At 42.6% G+C, this 19,626-nt stretch overlaps 1 protein-coding gene across 1 annotated transcript in view; it reads left to right on the forward strand.

The window, feature by feature from the left end:
- Positions 1-19,389, forward strand: part of LOC128684253 (cadherin-like and PC-esterase domain-containing protein 1) — a gene marked incomplete at its 3' end in the record, with an annotated part of 238,406 nt that extends 219,017 nt beyond the window's left edge. Inside the window, 4 exon segments of the mRNA XM_070098032.1 lie at positions 6,319-6,445; positions 7,372-7,508; positions 18,278-18,498; positions 19,288-19,389. Coding sequence (XP_069954133.1) covers positions 6,319-6,445; positions 7,372-7,508; positions 18,278-18,498; positions 19,288-19,389 — 587 coding nt within the window.
- Between the last annotated feature and the right edge of the window lie 237 nt (positions 19,390-19,626).

Raw genomic sequence — 19,626 nt, forward strand, 5'->3', positions numbered from 1 at the left:
CAGAACCATCTGTGAAATACACTGCACACGTGCCTCCCTCTGCCAGTGCCATACTTGTCTCAGCATGATTGCTGAGGGTGTCTTGACTGCAGAGACACTTAGAGATGGGTAGCTGCATAATGAAAACATCGGCTGGATCTGGGCGCCAGGGAGGTGGTGGATGGTACCCAGCAACAGGAAGGTCACAACTCTTCTCACAGAGCAGCTGTACAGGCAGCAGCTTCCGCCCAGCAGCACAAAATGAACGAATCCAGGAGTAGTCCGTGAAGAGTGTGGGATCTTGTGACATGGTTGTTAATATCCGTCTCCTTAGTGGGGTACCTTGCTGCCGGTGCAGAATCGTGGCCACTTTGCAGGCGTTTATGTATCTTACTCTGTCAGCCAAGGAAGGAAGCCGGGCCTCAGATCTGAGACATACTGTGTTGGTCCAGATGGGGGCACCAAGCATAGTTCTTATCGCCTGGTTTTGTACGACCTCCACCCTTTGCCTGCTCTGCGGGAAGAGATGAGCTAAAGCCGGTGCACCGTAGTCAATGAGCGAGCGAATAGCTTGTATATAGTACAAGCGAAGTACATCTTTGCTTGCCCCTGCACGGTGCCTCGTCATGGCTCTCATGGCGTTGAGTCTGAGTAAAGCACGTGACCTGACATACTCGGCCTGTTTCTGAAAGGTCAGCTTTTTATCAATGTAGATTCCCAAGTACAGGTAGGAGCCTGTCCACTCAAGTTCTATATCCTGAATACGTAATCTATTCATAGGATCTGGTCCCTTGAACATCATTGCAAGAGATTTCTCGGCCGAGATCTTGAGGCCTAGTTCCTTGCAAGACTGCGTAATTAGGTCCAAAGCTCTCTGAGCCTGTCGTTCTAAATTGCCTTTCCCATTCACTACTAGTGCAAGATCATCAGCATAGCTGAGGAGCTGTGTACCACTATGAATGGGAAGGCTCACAAGTTCCTGCATGAGGATGTTAAACAGGGTAGGACTGAGCACACCTCCTTGTGGCGTACCGTTTTCCAGGGTTTTAAAGGAAGAGTAGTGTCCCTGAAAGCTGACACAGGCCTGCCTGCCCCTAAGGTAGGACTCTATCCAGGCCAGGAGGCGTCCTTTGATTCCCTTCCGAGCTAGTATTGCCAGAATTGCTGTGGGGCTGGCTAGCTCAAATGCCTTCTCAAGGTCGAGGTAAACGACGATACTAGGTTTTTTGTTGCTATCAGCAATCTGGCTTAGTAGAGTGGTTATGCACTCTGCTGTTCCCACTCCTTTGGTGAAGCCAAATATGTGATGATGAGAGGGTCCAAGTTTCCATAGGAGGCAGTTTAACACCATCCTCTCAGCAGTCTTGGCTAAGCAGCTGGTCAGCGATATGGGTCTCATACTGCCTGGGTCCTTGGGCTTTGGAATTGGTACGATTGTAGCTTTCTTCCAAGCTGCTGGGAGTGTCCTGGCCCTCCACGACTTGTTAATGACGTCTAGTATGGCCTCCCATCCACTCTGCCCAGCCCGTGCAATCATGGAGTACGTCACACCATCGATGACCGGGGCAGTGTCACCTGTGTTCTTAATGGCACGTCGGAGTTCCAAGTCCGTGAGGTCTACATCAGTCACATCTTCCGATTCACATGCAGCTTGTATCGTTAGCTGGCGCTGTGGCAGAAGATCCGTCTGTATATTCCGGATGTCCTGTGGGAGCTGAGTGGAGGCTCCCCTGGAAGTGAAAAGCTCCACTAGTTTCTCTGCTTCCTGGGATGGGTTCGGGTGTGCTGGTGGCCTCGGCTTGCTCTTGCCAGTTGCTATGTTGAGCTTGCCCCATATCTCAGATAAGGTGGTGTGATGCCCGAATGTTGAGCACCACTCCAGCCATTTCTCAGTTTTTACTCTGAGAGAGATTCTGCGGGCATGCTGCACAATGGCTCTCAGAGTATTCCTGTTCTCTGCCGTAGGGTTACGCCTGTATAGCTTCCTAAAAGAGTTGATGCGGTGGTTCTGCTCCCGCACCTCGTCGTTGTAGAACCACCAGTCTCTTTTGTGAGTGCGTCCTGCGGACTTCTTTGGAATTGCGCACTCTGCTGCCTGGATGAGAACAGTGATTAGCTCCTGTTCAGCCATATCACAGTCTTCAGATAGAGAGTATGTGGACCACCAGTCATGAAGATAATCCTGGAACACCTTCCAGTTGGCCCTCTTTACGTCCCATCTAGGAGGCAGCACAACTGTGGGAGGCCTGTTGATGTTGAAGGTGGTGATCACTGCAAAGTGGTCACTGACAAGGTGAGGATGAGTTTCCCATGTGGCTCCTGCTGCGAGTTGTCTTGACCCAAAGGTAAGGTCGAGGCAGCCACCCAACAGGTGTGTGGGGTCTCCATTGTTTAGCAACTTTACCTCTGGAATATCGTGTAGGAGCATTGCTATATGTCTGCCAGCAGCATTGGTTGCTGAGTGAGAGTGCAGAATAGGGTGATGTGCGTTGAAATCTCCACCCACAATAATACACTCAGTGCGTGCTAGTGCGAGGAGCTCTGCAATGTCGAGGGTGTGTCTTGGGTTCTTGTAGATGTTATAGATGGTAATGGGCGCCCCAGGTATGTGCACAAGGATGGCCTGTACCACGACATCCTCCCCACAGTCCACAGGGTTGGCTATAACCTCGTGAGGTATTGTATTGGATACAAATACAGCTGTGCCTCTGCAGTGAATGCCCGGGTCCATGTGCCGAAAATACCCAGCAAAACCGGGTAGTCTTGGGCACATAGTCGGGACAGTCAGAGTTTCTTGTAGCAAGACGATGTCAACCCGATCCCGAATTACTGCCTCCAGCAAGAGGTGCTGTTTGCCCCTCAAGCCCTGAATGTTCCATTGTAGGACCTTGAGGGTGTGATTTGGTACCGAAGTTATTCCATCGCTGTTGTTTCCTGAGCTGGAGACTGAGTCCTGCCCGCTCTGAGAACCTGCAAATTCATGGCATCCACTGTCTCCTCTTCGGTCAGAAAGCACACTCTCAGGAGAGTACTGACCATCTGCCGGAATGTGCTCTGTTGTTCCGTGGAGTTGATTGTTTTGCAAATAAGATCCGTGAACACCTTGATGAGTGCTACGAGATCCTCCCTGGTGAGGGCCTGCTTTGGAGATGGGTTCGAAACAGTGGATATTATCTGGGCTGCTGTGGTCTGTAGGGACTGCTGAGGGTTGGATTTCTTTATTGTATGCACCGTGGTCTGTTGCTGTATACCAGGCTGAGTAGCCGGGATCTGCTGGTGAGGTGCCAGTTGAGTCTGCAAAGCGCCTGTGCCGGGTAAGGAGTGCCTGCGTTGTCGTGCTATGGCCGGTGGGGGCTCGTTTAGTGCAGCCTGCTGATTGCATTGACCCGATGCACCCTGTTGACGCCTCCTGTTCGTCTTGTTTCTGTTTCTTCGTTGAGGTAGGGGTGCAGGAGGTTCTTGACCTTGATGCCTGGTTGAGGCTTCTAGGGTTGGAAATTCCTGGGCATTGACTTGGTTTAGCTGCTGAGAGATCTGCGGTATGGCAGGGTTCTCTGCATCCATCGTTTGATGATCCGTCATAGCCTGTTGCCGAGTTTTTGGCGTCTTCCAGACTTCTTGAATTCTGGCGAGCCTCTCGGGGCATCGAGGATTCCAGGCATGGTGTTTCTGCCTGCAGTTCGGGCATTGTGGAGTGGGTGGCGATGCATTTTTCAGCTTGGTGATGCATTCCTCGGTAGGGTGGTGCTGGCTGCAGACACCGCAGATTACTCTGTTCGGACAGAGTGCACCCAGGTGTCCATAACGCTGACACTTGAAACAGCGAACTGGTTCTGCTGTGAAGGTCCTGACATCGTACCTGCCCCAAGAACCGAGGTCCAGCTGGGATGGCAGTGGTCCTACATGCTGAATGAGAACCTGTCGGGTTGGTGCGTTGCCTGCCGTCTTTGCCTTGAGACGTTGAGCTGACACCACACTGGGGTGAGCTGCTACTGCCTCGATGGGCATCATCAGCGGGTATCGCATCACTACACCCTTGGTGATCTTCTGCCGAGAGTCCAGTTCCTCCAGGGTGAATGAGCGATCTGTCTCCATGACTCTCTTCAAGGTGGTATACATTTCCTTGTTGAGAGGAGTCAATATTGGTTCTCCCCTCAAGTTGAACCATATCTTGAACTTCAGGTTGTGTCGTGATTCCAGGTATGAAACAACCCCATAGTGGGTTCTGTGGTCCCCATAAGACTTCACCTTGAATTTGCCATGTCGGTTGAGCTGGTTTGCCTGCTCCTTGGACGGACGGTGCTTCTTCTTCTTGTCCACAGTGTTCCATCCCTCTTGGTTTTCGGGGGGTGCGGTGTTTATTTCCGCACCTGTTTCTATTGTCGCTGGCTCCATGGTTGGGACTGTCAGATCTGCTACAATGTGAGCAGGATCTTCCTCTTCCTCTCGCAACTTCTTCGCTAGAATTTCGCCCCACATTTCCAAATCTGAGTCCTCCGTCGTGTTCATGGAGCATCGTGGCCTCTTCTTTTCGGCAGAAGCCATGTGCCTATCTTGTGATAAGGTAGTGAACTCCGTGAACTGAGAGTGTGTCAATGGATTGTCGTAATACGAGTCTTCCTTGTAACCTTGTAACCAACTCCTCCAATGTTGTTGGAGTTATATAGGGCTACAAAAACCGCCGCTGCCTCACCACCATTATGGACGGCTTACACTCAGTGGCCCTTATATACCCAACAACACAACACAACACCTCTCGTGACATACGTAATGACTTATTTTATTCATTCTACAGTATATTCCATGTTTCTATGTTATTAATATTGTTTATTATGTCATATTAGTTGAATTGTGATAGATAAATAAGCCATAGAGTTGATATTAGTGTCATATTCTCCAACAATAAACTTGCCATCTCTCCCTCACACAAACAAATAGCCAATAAGAACATAACAATGGAAGAACACTGCAGGTCTACTGGCCCATACAAGGCAGGTCCTTATCAAAATGACCTCCACCCAAAGCTACCCAAGAATTTACTCCCGTACCCAATGACACAAATCAAACTCAGCTCCTCCAACTCGTATATTTGTCCAATCTCTTCTTGAAGCTACCCAAGGTCCTAGCCTCGATCACCCTACTGGTAAGTGTGATATTAAATAAGAACTTAAGAAAATAGGAACACTGGAACAGACCTGCTGGCCCATACTAGGCCGGTCCTTCACAAATCCAACCCACTAACAGAACAAATGCTACCCAAGCAATAAACTCAGGTGCAAGTCCGACTCAAATCCAACCCCTCTCACTCGTGTATTTATCCAACCTAAATTTGAAACTACCCAATGTTTTAGCTTCGATCACCCTACTAGGCAGACTGTTCCACTCATCAACTACCCCTATTACCAATGTTCATTTATACATTTTATTAGTGCCCTAGAGTCCTTATGGAGGGGGATTTCCCTTCCAAATAACCTCTCTTCCCTCTCTCCTCCTCCCTGTCTTCCATTCATCAACAACAGCCTTCAATAAAGGTAACTGTCATGTTGAATGTTCGTTCTTTTGTGCATGTAAATCTATCTTTTAGGTAAAAAAAAAAAAATTGTTGATACTTCTGGGTGTCTGGAACGAATTAATTGGATTTACGTTGTTTCTTATGGGGAAAATTGATTCGAAAATCGTCCATTTCGATAATAGTCCCACTTCCAGGAACGGATTATGGACAATTATTGAGGGACCACTGTACTAGTGAAATAGCTAAGAATTTGGTCGACTGGGATAATGTAATTGGCCTAAAATGGGAGTCAAAGTCGGCAAAATCGCCAGTTTGTAAATATTGCTGACACATCAAAATTTGCGAGAGCATAATTTTGTCAATTTTCCATCAAATTTCGTACTTTTTGTTTTATTACCTTCAGAAAGATTCTCTACCTACCATTTCATAAGAAAAAATAACAAATTTTTTTTTTTTTAAATTCTTGGACCCTGGTGTACACTGAAATTTGGCCTCTGGACCCTGACAGAGTTAAAGAGTGCCGAGGGGTGAAAATGTTGCAGTTTGGAAAGTCATTAGAATTGTTGTCTGCATATTTTTGGCAAGAAGACAGCAGTTGAATGATGATGAATATTTCTATGTTTTTGGCCCCACTGGAGGAAGGGGGCAGAGCACTAGTATGCTTGAATGAATTCTTTTTTATAATTTTTTCAGCATTGTCCAAAGGTTATGTTATTGTTAAAACATTATAGTAGTTAAGTGGGAGTGCATGGTTTTGGTGCAAGTGTCAAAAACTGAAAAGAAGCATTGCTATTTTGATGACTAATAAATACATGGGTGTCTTACAGGAATGTGAACTGAGGATTGCACCCTCAGAGCCTTGTGGTCTCAGCACTGAGTCCTCTTTTAACTCTTGGAGAGACTTCCTCACCCACAGCCATGGTCTTCCTGCCTGCTCACAAGGAGATGTTCATGGTAAGTTTCTAATCATAGGAGCTGGAATCCTGCAAACTTGGCTGAGTAAATTCAGGTACAAACATCCTTAACAGAATGAGATATGGGAAAAAAAAAAGAATTATGGAAAATATAGTGTATGAAGGATGGGTGTGGGGTGTATGATAATGATATTAACCTAACCATAATACACAAAATTCATTTTTTTTTTTGATGGGGTGCAAATTACTGTACAGTATGATGGTTTTTCATTTAACATCTTTAAGACAATTGAATGTTTCTCTACATCAATTTATACAAGAGTGAGTATATCTCTAGGTGCATGTAAAATCTGGTAGTGGAGTGGGCTTCTAGCAATGTACATAAAAGGGTTTGTGTAGTCAGCACTAAATTCAAGGTTGTTGCAGTGCTGGAGATCCCAGCGATCCACACACTCAGCATACCACTATATGTTGTCGTTTTTTTTTTTTTTTTTTTTTTTTTTTTTTTTTTTTTTTTTTTTTTTAATAATACCCACTGGGCATCACCCACTGAGGCAGGTGACCCAAAAAAGAAGTGTTTTCATGACGCTTTTCTTCTTAAAAATAGTAATTTTTAAAAAAGGAGTTACCCCTTGCTTTCAGCATTTTAGTCACCTCTTACGATTTGCATGGCTTATGGAGAAAGGATTCTGCTCCACTTTACTATGTTGTCTATATACTAATTATTATTACTATACACTTATTATAAAAAAGAATGATATGAAGATAGGGAATTTGAGTATGAGAAGTCCACATGAGCACATTTTCAACGAAGTATATTGTACTTAGGTCGTACTAAGGTTAGGCACCACAAAAAACCCACAAATATTCAAGATTGTGTGGGAGACTCTTCAGTAAAAATGTTAAACAATTTAAATCTGCAAATTTGGAGGGCAGACTGATCGTAAATGTGTTTCTCTCCATCAGGTCGGTGGATGCTACCATGCAGTTCATGTGAACTTCGAGATTCATGTGACTGGTCCCGTGCACTGTGGCAGCCATTCACATGCACCCACACCACCCTCCCTATTCATCACCTTCGTCAGTGCCTATACGGCAAGACAGTACGAGCAAACCATATTTTCTACTGCGGTATACACTAATAGCTTTCCTTTTATGATACAGTGGACCCCCGCCGTTTGGCGCCCACAACTTTCATGAAATCCGACTTTCGGCAAGTTTTTTCGGCAAAATTTAGCTTCGTGGTTCATGATTGGACTCGTGATTCGGCGACCTTCTGGTACGTGTTTGCCCGTCAGTGCGCACACGAAGCCAGTCTCCCACACTATTCACACTCAGTGTGCCATTGTTTTTTGTGCTTGCAACTGCTAAATAAGCCACCATGGGCCCAAAGAAAGCTCCTAGTGCAGCCCTTTGGTAAAGAAAGTGAGAAACACGATAGAATTCAAGAAAAAACTCTTAGCAAAGTACTAAAGTAGAGGAGGAAGAGAGAAGGAAGAATGTGCCTTTGCAGTGATTCAGTGATTCTACAATATGTATGATACTTGAACAGGAGGTATCGATAAAGGCTATAGCTCCAGCCAGCGATAAAGTGTAGAATTAACAGTGTAGCAAGTACGTTAAGCGAGTAAGCGATAGAAAAACATGAGAGTATCTCTCCAATGTTGTTGGATGTGTATAGGACCGCTGAACATGCACCGTCCTGCTATCTTCCACCCTAAACCTCTGCCAACATCTCCTTCACTAACATCTCTTCCAAGGTAAGTACACCTACCATCTGACTTACGACCACTCGACTTACGACTGTGTTTTTTATGCCAAATTTCTGGGAAATAAACAACTATTTGTGTTGTACACAGTGTTTATCCTAAACCTTACAGTATAAAATACAGTACTAACAACATAAAAAGTAAACTAAAACATGAAATACCAAAATAAAACAATAAAGTCATTACAAAAATGTGATGTTGATATTCAGTAGTAAGACTTGCATCCATTTCGACTTACGACCGGTTTATCGGAACTGAACTCGGTCGTAAGTCGGATGGTAGATGTATACATATAAAAATTAATGTACATATAAAAGTAAATATAAGTGTAAATATAAAAGGACACCAATGGAAATATGTCACTTGAATTTTTTGGGTTATCCTGGGTACTTTACACATATGCTGTTATGTATGATAATCTATGTATGTAACTATTTGTGTATACCTGAATAAACTTACTTATTTTTAAATTAAAATGTAAATATTTCTTATATATAAATTACATACATTGTTTGACTCGACTCAAACCATACCCCGGCCGGGATTGAACCCGCGGTCAGAGAGTCTCAAAACATTGTTTAAGTGTGATGGTGGTGGTGGCCAAAGCCTCCAACGCCACCAACACTGTTTTTCTCAATGGCGGCCCTTAAACCCAACAACAACACATACACCATTTACTCCTCTCATACATTATGACATATTTTATTCATTCTAGAGTATATATCATGTTTCTATGTTATTAATATTATTTATAATGTCATATTAGATGAATTGTGATAGATAAATAAGCCATAGAGATGATATTAGTGTCATATTGAAGCATAATAAACTCGCCGCCTTCTTGCCTCCTACCTACCTCCTACACCAACAAGAATCAATAAAGGCTAAGTGTAAAGTTAAATGTTCATTTATCCATTTTATTAGTGCTTTATATTTATTTGTCATTGTTTTCTGTATCTAAATCTATATTTAACTCTTAAACGGTCCAAATGTATATATACGTTCACACGCGTAGCGCCCCAAACGTATATACAGTGGTCCATCGTTTTTCGTAATTAATCCGTTCCTGGAGGAGCTACTATAAACGAAATTTACGATTTGCGAATCAATTTTCCCCATAAGAAATAATGTAAATACAATTAATCCGTTCCTGACACCCAGAAGTACAGTGGACCCCCGCATACCGATGGCACCACATAACGATTAATCCGCATACCGCTTGCTTTAATCGCAAAAATTTTGCCGCGCATACCGCTTAAAAACCCGCTCACCGATTTTCGTCCGAGACGCGTCCAATGTGCGCCCTCAGCCAGCCTCACATGTGCCGCCTGTGCCATTGTTTACCAGCCAGCCTCCGCGGTAACATCCAAGCATACAATCGGAATATTTCGTATTATTACAGTGTTTTCGGTGCTGTTTCTGGAAAATAAGTGACCATGGGCCCCAAGAAAGCTTCTAGTGCCAACCGTACACCAATAAGGGTGAGAATTCCAATAGAAATGAAGAAAGAGATCATTGATAAGTATGAAAGTGGAGTGCGTATTGCCGACCTGGTCAGGTTGTACAAGAAACCCCAATCAACCATCGCTACTATTGTGGGCACCAGAAAGGCAATCAAGGAAGCTGTTCTTGCCAAAGGTTTAACTGTGTTTTCGAAACAAAGATCGCAAGTGATGGAAGATGTTGAGAGACTCTTATTGGTGTGGATAAATGAAAAACAGCTAGCAGGAGATAGCATCTCTCAAGCGATCATAAGCGAAAAGGCTAGGAAGTTGCATCAGGATTTAATTAAAAAAATGCCTGCAACTAGTGCTGATGTGAGTGAATTTAAGGCCAGCAAAGGTTGGTTTGAGAGATTTAAGAAGCATAGTGGCATACATAGTGTGATAAGGCATGGTGAGGCTGCCAGTTCGGACCACAAAGCGGCTGAAAAATATGTGCATGAATTCAAGGAGTACATAGAGGCTGAAGGACTGAAACCTGAACAAGTGTTTAATTGTGATGAAACAGGCCTGTTTTGGAAGAAAATGCCAAGCAGGACCTATATTACTCAGGAGGAAAAGGCACTCCCAGGACATAAGCCTATGAAAGACAGGCTTACTTTGTTGATGTGTTCCAATGCTAGTGGTGATTGCAAAGTTAAGCCTTTATTAGTGTATCACTCTGAAACTCCCAGAGCGTTCAGGCAAAAGAATGTCCTCAAGGATAATTTGTGTGTGCTGTGGAGGGCAAACAGTAAGGCATGGGTCACTAGGGACTTTTTCTATAACTGGTTACACCATGCATTTGCCCCCAATGTGAAAGATTACCTAACTGAAAAGAAATTAGAACTTAAGTGCCTCCTGGTGTTAGACAATGCCCCTGGTCATCCTACAGACGTGGCAGAGCGACTTTATGGGGACATGAGCTTCATTAAGGTGAAGTTTTTGCCTCCTAATATCACTCCTCTCCTGCAGCCCATGGACCAGCAGGTTATTGCAAACTTCAAAAAACTGTACACAAAAGCTCTATTTGAAAGGTGCTTTGTAGTGACCTCAGAAACTCAACTGACTCTAAGAGAGTTTTGGAGAGAGCACTTTAATATCCTCAATTGTGTAAACCTTATAGGTAAGGCTTGGGAGGGAGTGACTAAGAAGACCTTGAACTCTGCTTGGAAGAAACTGTGGCCAGAATGTGTAGACAAAAGGGATTTTGAAGGGTTTGAGGCTACCCTGAGAGGATTATGCCAGTTGAGGAATCCATTGTGGCATTGGGAAAGTCCTTGGGGTTGGAGGTTAGTGGGGAGGATGTGGAAGAATTGGTGGAGGAGGACAATGAAGAACTAACCACTGATGAGCTGATAGATCAACTTCAACAGCAAGAGGCCAGACCTGAGGAAACTGGTTCACAGGAGGGGAGAGAGAAATTGAAGAAGTTGCCTACTACAAAGATTAAGGAAATGTGTGCAAAGTGGCTTGAAGTGCAAACCTTTTTTGATGAAAATCACCCTCACACAGCTATTGCAAGCCGTGCTGGTGATTATTACACTGACAATGTTGTGAAACACTTTAGGGAAGTCATAAAGGAACGAGAGGTACAGGCCACTATGGACAGATATGTTGTGCGAAAGAAGTCCAGTGACTCTGAAGCTGGTCCTAGTGGCATTAAAAGAAGAAGGGAAGTAACCCCAGAAAAGGACTCGACACCTCAAGTCTTAATGGAAGGGGATTCCCCTTCTAAACACTAACACTCTCTCTCCCCTCCTCCCATCCCATCAATCATCACCAGATCTTCAATAAAAGTAAGTGTCATGTAAGTGTGCATGCCTTTTTCAGTTTGTGTGTATTAAAATTAACATTTCATGTGGTAAAAATTTTTTTTTTTCATACTTTTGGGTGTCTTGCACGGATTAATTTTATTTCCATTATTTCTTATGGGGAAAATTCATTCACATACCGATTATTTCGCATAGCAATTACCCCTCTTGCACGGATTAAAATCGGTATGCGGGGGTCCACTGTATTAAAACAAAAAAAAAATTTACATGAAATATACATGTAGTACATAAACAGTACAATGGGAAATGATGAATGAAACATTAACAGCATAACACTTACCTTTATTAGAGATTCTTCTTAGTGTATGGGAGACTGGAGGAGGAGAGAGATTGGATTGTTTATAGTTTGGAAGGGGAATCCCCTTCCATCAACACCTCAGGTACCAATTGCTTTTCTGGGGTTGCTTCTCTTCTCTGTTTCTTAATGCCACTAGGACCACCTTGAGAGTCACTGGAGTCCTGTCTCGCAAAATAACTGTGGAGAGAGCTCTGTTTTTGGCGTCTCTTTAACACTTCCCTAAAATGGCCCAAGACTTTGTCACTGTACATATTTCTCACCTTCTTTACCACAGGCTTGGCACTAGGAGCTTTCTTTGGAGCCATGGTAGCTTATTTAGTACTTGCAAGCACTAAAATGAGTGGAATATTATGAAATATTTCGTAGGAGCACTTGAGGGGACCTTCACTCACTGGTAAACAATGCCAGACTGGCTGGGTAGGGAGGCCTCCCCGGCTCACACCGTGCATACGCATCCCGGACAAAGTACTATTCGCGAATCAACCTATGAAAAGCGAGTCCATGTTTATACGAAAATACCCCTATGATTGGCGAAATTTACGATTGCCGAGAACTACGAAAAGTGAGGGACCACTGTATACGTTTTATTTTTCATTCGTTCAAAATTAGTGCGGTAGGCCTGACTCGCCTAGACATGAAAGAATGGGTGTGCGCACTCAGTGTGCGCAGTATACAAAAAAATCTGGGACGTCTGGGTACCATATGGTAGGACCAGTTACATTCAGCTCCATCCTGGGTCAACATCATGGCACATCCTCGTGATTCACTCACGCCTCGTCATATTAACACTCTACTATTCGAGGAAAGTGATAGAGATCATGAGTTTAGTGGATTTGACACCAATGGGGCCAGTAATATTCAAGGAATTAGTGAAAATATCAACGATAACCCAGATGACCCCCAGCCCATCACCTCTGGGGTAGCGACACCTGTCCTAGGGCCAAGCACCTCTGGGGTAGCCAGAGTGGCCACAGCAGACCCTAGGCCAAGCACTTCTGGGGTGGCCAGTGTGGCCACAGAAGACCCTGGGCCAAGCACCTCTGGAGTGGCAAGTGTTACTCATAGGCAACTTTGCAAGAGGAAACTATCATTTTCCCAGTGTTTTAGTGATAGTGAAAGTGATGTAAGTGACAATGAGATTGATTTTATGCCAATTGAGGATTCATCTAGTGATAGTGACGTTCATTATTCACCAGTGAAACGTACTTTTAGGCGTCGTTATCTACGTTCAGGCAGTGTGCCATATGCAATCCCCAAGTGTTGTGGCAGGTCACGATCCAAAACCCCGGCCACTGATAGTGAAAGTGATCACAAAGGGGAGTATGCGGGGATGGAGGAAGTAGTGCTGGGTGGCATGGTGCCTGGACCACATGGCGCAGTGGGTGGACAGACAAAAGACCGCCCAGCACCCCCTCAACCATGTGCTGCCTCCACTCCTCTCCCTCCTCCTCCTGCCCCCCCTCGCCCCATGCCACAGGTCCACCCTGCACCATGTGATCGTGAGTGGAACTGGACACAAAGTATATTCGTGCCACAGCCTTGTGATTTTGATGCTTGTGGAAGTGGTATCCAGCCAGAATGTCCCATAACGAATGAGTCTACAGAGTTAGACTATTTCCAGTTGTACTTTGACGAGCCTATAATGAACTTGATAGTGACTCAGACAAACAATTATTACCAATATGTCATGGACAACACAGCAGAGGTTGGAGAATCATCACGGCTGCACAGGTGGAAAGACACAACAGTGGCTGAAATGTATTTATTCCTTGCCACTGTCATGCTTATGCCACATATCTATAAGAACAATATACGTAATTACTGGTCTACAGACCACTTCATCAGTACTCCAGTTTTCCGTGACCTCCTTCCCTGCAACAGATTCACTCTGTTGCTACGAATGTTGCACTTCGCAGACAGAAATATGCCAGACAGAAATGACCTTCTATACAAAATCCGGGAAGTGTTTATGTATTTGAAGCAGAAATTCAGTGTATACTTTTATCCCTTCAAGAACATTGTTGTTGATGAGTCCTTGATTCTGTTCAAAGGACGCCTGTCATTCAAGCAATATATACCGAGCAAACGTAATCGCTTTGGTATAAAACTTTTTGTTATGTGTGACTGTGAGAGTGGTCTTGTGTTGGATGTAATTGTATACACAGGGAAAAACACACTCGATGATGACAGAAGGATGTTGGGCATTTCCGGTGATGTTCGCAGGATGATGGAACCATACCTTGGCAAGGGCCATACATTGTACACAGACAACTGGTATACAAGCCCTGTGCTTGCTGATTTCCTACGTGTGAACAATACTGATATATGTGGAACAGTGAGAAGGAATAGGAAACATATGCCAAGGTTCACTGGAGGCAGTGTTGAAGGTGAAGTGCAAGCGTTTCATGCTAATGACATCATGGCACTGACGTGGCATGACAAACGAGACGTGACACTGCTATCAACCATCCACAGAAACGAGATGGTACAGACAAGACAGACTGAGCAAGTTCAACAACAAACCTATTGTGAAGCCACTTGCTGTCGTGGACTATACGAACAATATGCGACTAGTTGACAGGTGTGACATGATAGGGTTTGTTGACTGTGTGCGTAGGAGTCGCAAGTGGTATATAAAACTGTTTTTTCACCTTGTAGACATTCCAGTGCTCAATGCATTCAATATGTACGAAGTAAAGACTGGAAAACGACAACGTTTTGCAGATTTCTCTCTGAATCTCGTCAAACAGATAGCAAGAAAGTATGGTACCACACCTGTACCTTCCCCTCAACAGCGACCTGTCCACCAACCACAGCCAGTGGGGGAAGTGCCAGACCGAATCACTCCTAACTGTCACTATCTGGTACCAATACCACCTACCCAAAAGAAGAAAAATGCCCAGAAAAAGTGTATTGTGTGTGCTACCACCAAAAAACGACCCCAACAGCGGAAGGACACACGATTCATGTGTCACCAGTGTGGGGTGGCACTCTGTATGAATCCATGCTTCATGGAGTATCATACAATTGTGGAGTTCTAGAAACATAAGTGGGACATGTAAATACTTGTATATAGTTGTAGATAATAATGTGTGATTCAGCCAGGTGTGCAAAATCACCTGTCAGTGTGTACAAGTGTGTTTGACAATATGATAAAAATTTCGTATGTAATATTGGTGTATAAAAAAAAATTGGCATTGATATCAAATGACTTACTATGAAACATAATTGTCATATCATGAAAACCAAGAAAATGAAAAAAAAAATGGAAGAAAACAGTACATATGTTGTACTGACCCTAAATTATTTTTTTTATGCTAAAACACTTAAAAAAATGTGCTCTTTTTTTCTATATAATTTTTTTTTTTTTTTTTTTTCCAAAATATTCGGGGCGCTGCGCGAGTGAACGTATATATACGTTTGGACCGTTTAAGGGTTAATCTTTAAAAAAAAATTTTTTTTTTTAATATTGGCTGACTGAAATGGATTAATTGGGTTTCCATTATTTCTTATGGGGAAAATAGATTTGCCAATCGTGAATTTCGCCAGTCGACAGACTCTGGAACGGATTAATCACGAAACTCGGGGGTCCACTGTACTTCAATGATATTTATTTATTTATTTAGTAATTTGAGCACACATACAGAGGTACAAAAAAATACAGATAAGAGCAGCATGCCAAAGCCACTTGTATGCATAGCATTACGGGCTGGCTTAAAATTAACTTAAGATTAACTAAGCAATGATGTAATCAGTGATAAAACATTATTGTAAACAGATAACAATAAAGCACAAATGAGTATTACAAAGACAGGTCACATGGTTGCATGCATTGTTGTACATTCAGTAGAATGGAGTATTCTGTTAGGTAGTGTATTTAAAAAAATAACAAAGTTAGATTGGGTTTTAGGTTAAACATTTATGTGATATAATTGTGAGAAACATTTAAGATATACAATTTATAAGGTTCAGTTATTCAGTATTTATTTGGTTTTGGGTGAGTAAGTGATCTTTGAGAAGAGACTTGAATTTATAAACAGGTAGTGTTTCTTTTATATTTACAGGTAATGAATTCCAGATTTTAGGGCCTTTTATGTGCATTGAGTTTTTGCATAGCGTGAGGTGGACACGAGGAATATCAAAGAGTGATCTGTGCCTTGTGTTATGGTCATGTGTTCTGTTGAGGTTGGCGAGGAGATGTTTGAGGGGAGGGTTAATATCAGAGTTAAGTGTTCTATGTATGTAATAGGTGCAGTAATAAGTATGGATGTTTTGTATGGTGAGTAGGTTTAGTGTATTGAATATTGGTGGAGTGTGCTGTCTGTAGTGGGAATTTGTTATCATTCTGACTGCAGCCTTTTGTTGGGTAATTAGTGGTCTGAGATAGTTAATTGTTGTTGAGCCCCATGCACAAATTCCATAGGTGAGATAGGGGTAAATAAGAGAGTGATATAGGGCCAGGAGGGCTGACTGTGGAACATAGTACTGTATCTTCGATAGTATGCCTACGGTCTTGGAAATTTTCTTAGAAATTTGTTGTATATGTGTATGAAATTCGAGTCTATTATCAAGGTGGATTCCTAAGAATTTTCCCTCTGTTAGCTTTGTGATAGGTGATCCATTTATCATTATGTTAAGAGGGACATCTGTAGCTCTGTTACCAAACTGAATGAAGTAGGTTTTGTCAATGTTTAGTGTAAGTTTGTTAGTCCTCATCCAGGTAGATATTTTCTGTAATTCGGTATTTACAGTATTGGCTAGCGTGACTGGGCTCGGGTGGGAGAAGACGTATGTAGTGTCATCTGCAAATAGTGTGGGTTTGAGTAATTGCGAAGCATTTGGTAGGTTATTTATGTATAGGACAAAGAGAAGAGGGCCAAGGACACTTCCCTGTGGGACACCAACTGTAATTGGTTGCGCAGAAGAGTTTGCCCCATTTGCGTACACATATTGACTTCTGTTGCTGAGGTAAGACTTGAGGTAGTTGAGGGCGTGCCCTCTTATACCATAGTGTGACAATTTTACGTGGAGCAAGTCATGGTCAACTGTATCAAAAGCTTTACGTAAGTCAATGAAGATCCCCAGTGGGACTTGTTTTTTCTCTATTGCTGTATAAATATGTTCTAGCATGTGGATAATAACATCATTAGTATTTTTATTAGGCTTGAGCCCAAATTGACAGGGGTTGAGTATGTTTTGGGAGATGAGGTAGGAGTAGATTCGTTTATGAATTAATTTTTCGAAGATTTTTGAGAGAGGGTGTAAGTTGGATATTGGCCTATAGTTATTCAACTCTGTTTGGTCTCCTCCTTTATGGATCGGGGTGACCCTTGCTATTTTGAGAACTGTAGGGAAGGTGGAGGATTCAATGGATTTGTTAAAGAGTGTTGCAATGATTGGTGATAGCACCTGTGACACTTTTTTGTATATAAAGGGTGGTAAGGTATTTAAATCTCCTGCCTTGTTTTTTAGTGCGTTGATAATAAGGGAGACTTTGTATGGGTTAGTTGGAGCTAGGAACAGTGTGTTCGGGTAGTTGCCAGTGAGGTAGTCATTTGGTGGGGTATCTGAGCTTGGGATTTTATTGGCAAGGTTTTGTCCTATAGTGGAGAAGAAATCATTGAGTCTGTTTGCTGTTTCTGTTGGTGGGAGTTGGGGTTCATCTGATTTTGCTAATTTTATTTCGCTATTTCGTGATATCTTTTTTGTTCCTAGAATTTCTGATAGGGTTTTCCAGGTCTTTTTTATATCACCTCGTAATTTGGATAATCTGTTCTCATAATACAATTTTTTTGCCCTTATCAGGCTGGTTAGGATTGACAAGTAACGTTTTGTTTGGTCTCTGGTTATGTGACCCATTCTGTACTGTTTTTCATATCGGTGTTTTGTATTTATGGGTTTGAGAATGTTGGGTGTTAGCCAGGGACTGTTCAGTCTCTTTGCAGTCATCTGTTTAGTTTTTTTAGGGCAGTGCTTGTTATAGAGGTATTGGGTCTTTTTTAGAAAATTATTAATACATTTGTCAATATCTGTATAGATTTCTAGCTCAGTGTGCCAGTCAGTGTTTGTTACTTGTTTATGTTACAGTATTGTACATGACTGCTGGGGTAAGATTTTTTACCCTTAAAGTATAGTACTGTATGTATAAATATATTGCACTTTATATTTTTACCTTGTAATGAAATTAAGTTTTTCACATTGAATACAAAATTCTTAAAATTTAAAACCTTAGATACATGTGAAATTTATTGTTTAAATACACAGGAAGAGAAAGTTGCCATAAAGTTTACATGTAACAACAATTATCATGAGCTTCTAGTCGTTGTACCCTGATTCTCAACATTAAAAGTTCAGTAATCATGAATAACTAAGATATATTCCAGCATTCACGGGTAAATAGGAAGGCTGTGCATCATACCTGATTTAACCCATCAGTCTTTTGTATCTTTTATTTAAATACTGAAATGGTAAGGATGTGTTGTGCTGCAGCTGGTGTTCTTGGGTGACAGCACCAACAGAGGGATGTTATACTCGCTCCTTCAGCGACTCAATGGCAGCCTCACCTCCTGGGACAAGACTCATGATTTGAGGGTCATTCGTGGTGCCAACCATGGCCACACCACCTTTGCCTTTGCCTACTATCCCAAATTTTGGCTTCCTTCCAACCAGAGGCCTGTCTTTGACCAAACTCTCTACCAGCTCCTGCACAGGTAGGGATGACGGCTATATAATACGTAGATGATAGAAGTGCCACTATGACCATTTGTTCCACAGTCAGTTTTGAGTGCACATTAATATAGCCATTAAAGCTCAGCATAATTAGCCCAGAAACTGTAAATAAAAACTAGACAGCATTTTGTTCAATCACTGTTCATTATCAAGTCTTCTGGATTTTTTCCCTTCTTTTTCTTATTTGCAGCTTATTTCTTGGATGGATCAAACCATCTTCTAGTTTCCATTTAGTTTGTGATCTAAAAAGGAACGTGTTAAACCAGCCATTGATTACGCTTTCAAAACATACTAAACAAATGACATTTGCTCACTTCTAAAAAACTTACGGTGAAAGTTAAGAGTGTTAAGGGTATAAAACACACGTAGTGGTGTTTGTTATTAAGTAGAACTGCTAGCACTCAGGACTAATATAAATAGATTGTCACATGCAGCTAGTAATGAGCAATAAGTAAAAAAATGATCAGTATATATAACACACAAGACTAAGACAGCTATTGTACTATGACCAGTCTAAGACAACCAGCTCACAGAACTAAGACATATATTACACAGAAGAAACAGTTTCGAAGTAAATAGTTTGCACTTTAGGTCAGGAAAACTAAAACCTGTCTAATGAGTAATTTCATATTCATAGAAAATTGTTAAGCTTGTACAAGTCTTTCAGCGATGCTGTCTGAGAGGTATGTTGAGCTTCCAGCCAAGCAAATTCACAGCTTGCATGTAACCAGTCTAACATAATGTAAAGACTTTAGTCAGTGCTGTTGCAGGGCTGGCCCACTACGTAACAGCTCGGACACCATCGTGGTAGTGGGTGGCGTCCACTGGGTTGCTGTCCAGCACTTGCATATGGTCACCACAGCTCTTCACAGGTTAAGTACTAGTCCCTCTATTATTTCATGAAGTATTACTGTACCATATTGGCTGTAGAAGTAGCAGCTGGGGCTATTGCTTATTAGACAGCATTTCACTCGAATGCAGTTGCATAATGTTCTACAGAGAAATACACAAACACTTGATGATAACAGGAGCAGCATAAGCAGTCATTAGGCCAAGTGCCTTTGTGTTATGAGAGAGTGGCCCAAGAAGTGGCATCATTTTGAAAGAGT

Source organism: Cherax quadricarinatus, chromosome 4 (genome assembly GCF_038502225.1).
Source record: "Cherax quadricarinatus isolate ZL_2023a chromosome 4, ASM3850222v1, whole genome shotgun sequence".
NCBI lineage: Eukaryota > Metazoa > Arthropoda > Malacostraca > Decapoda > Parastacidae > Cherax > Cherax quadricarinatus.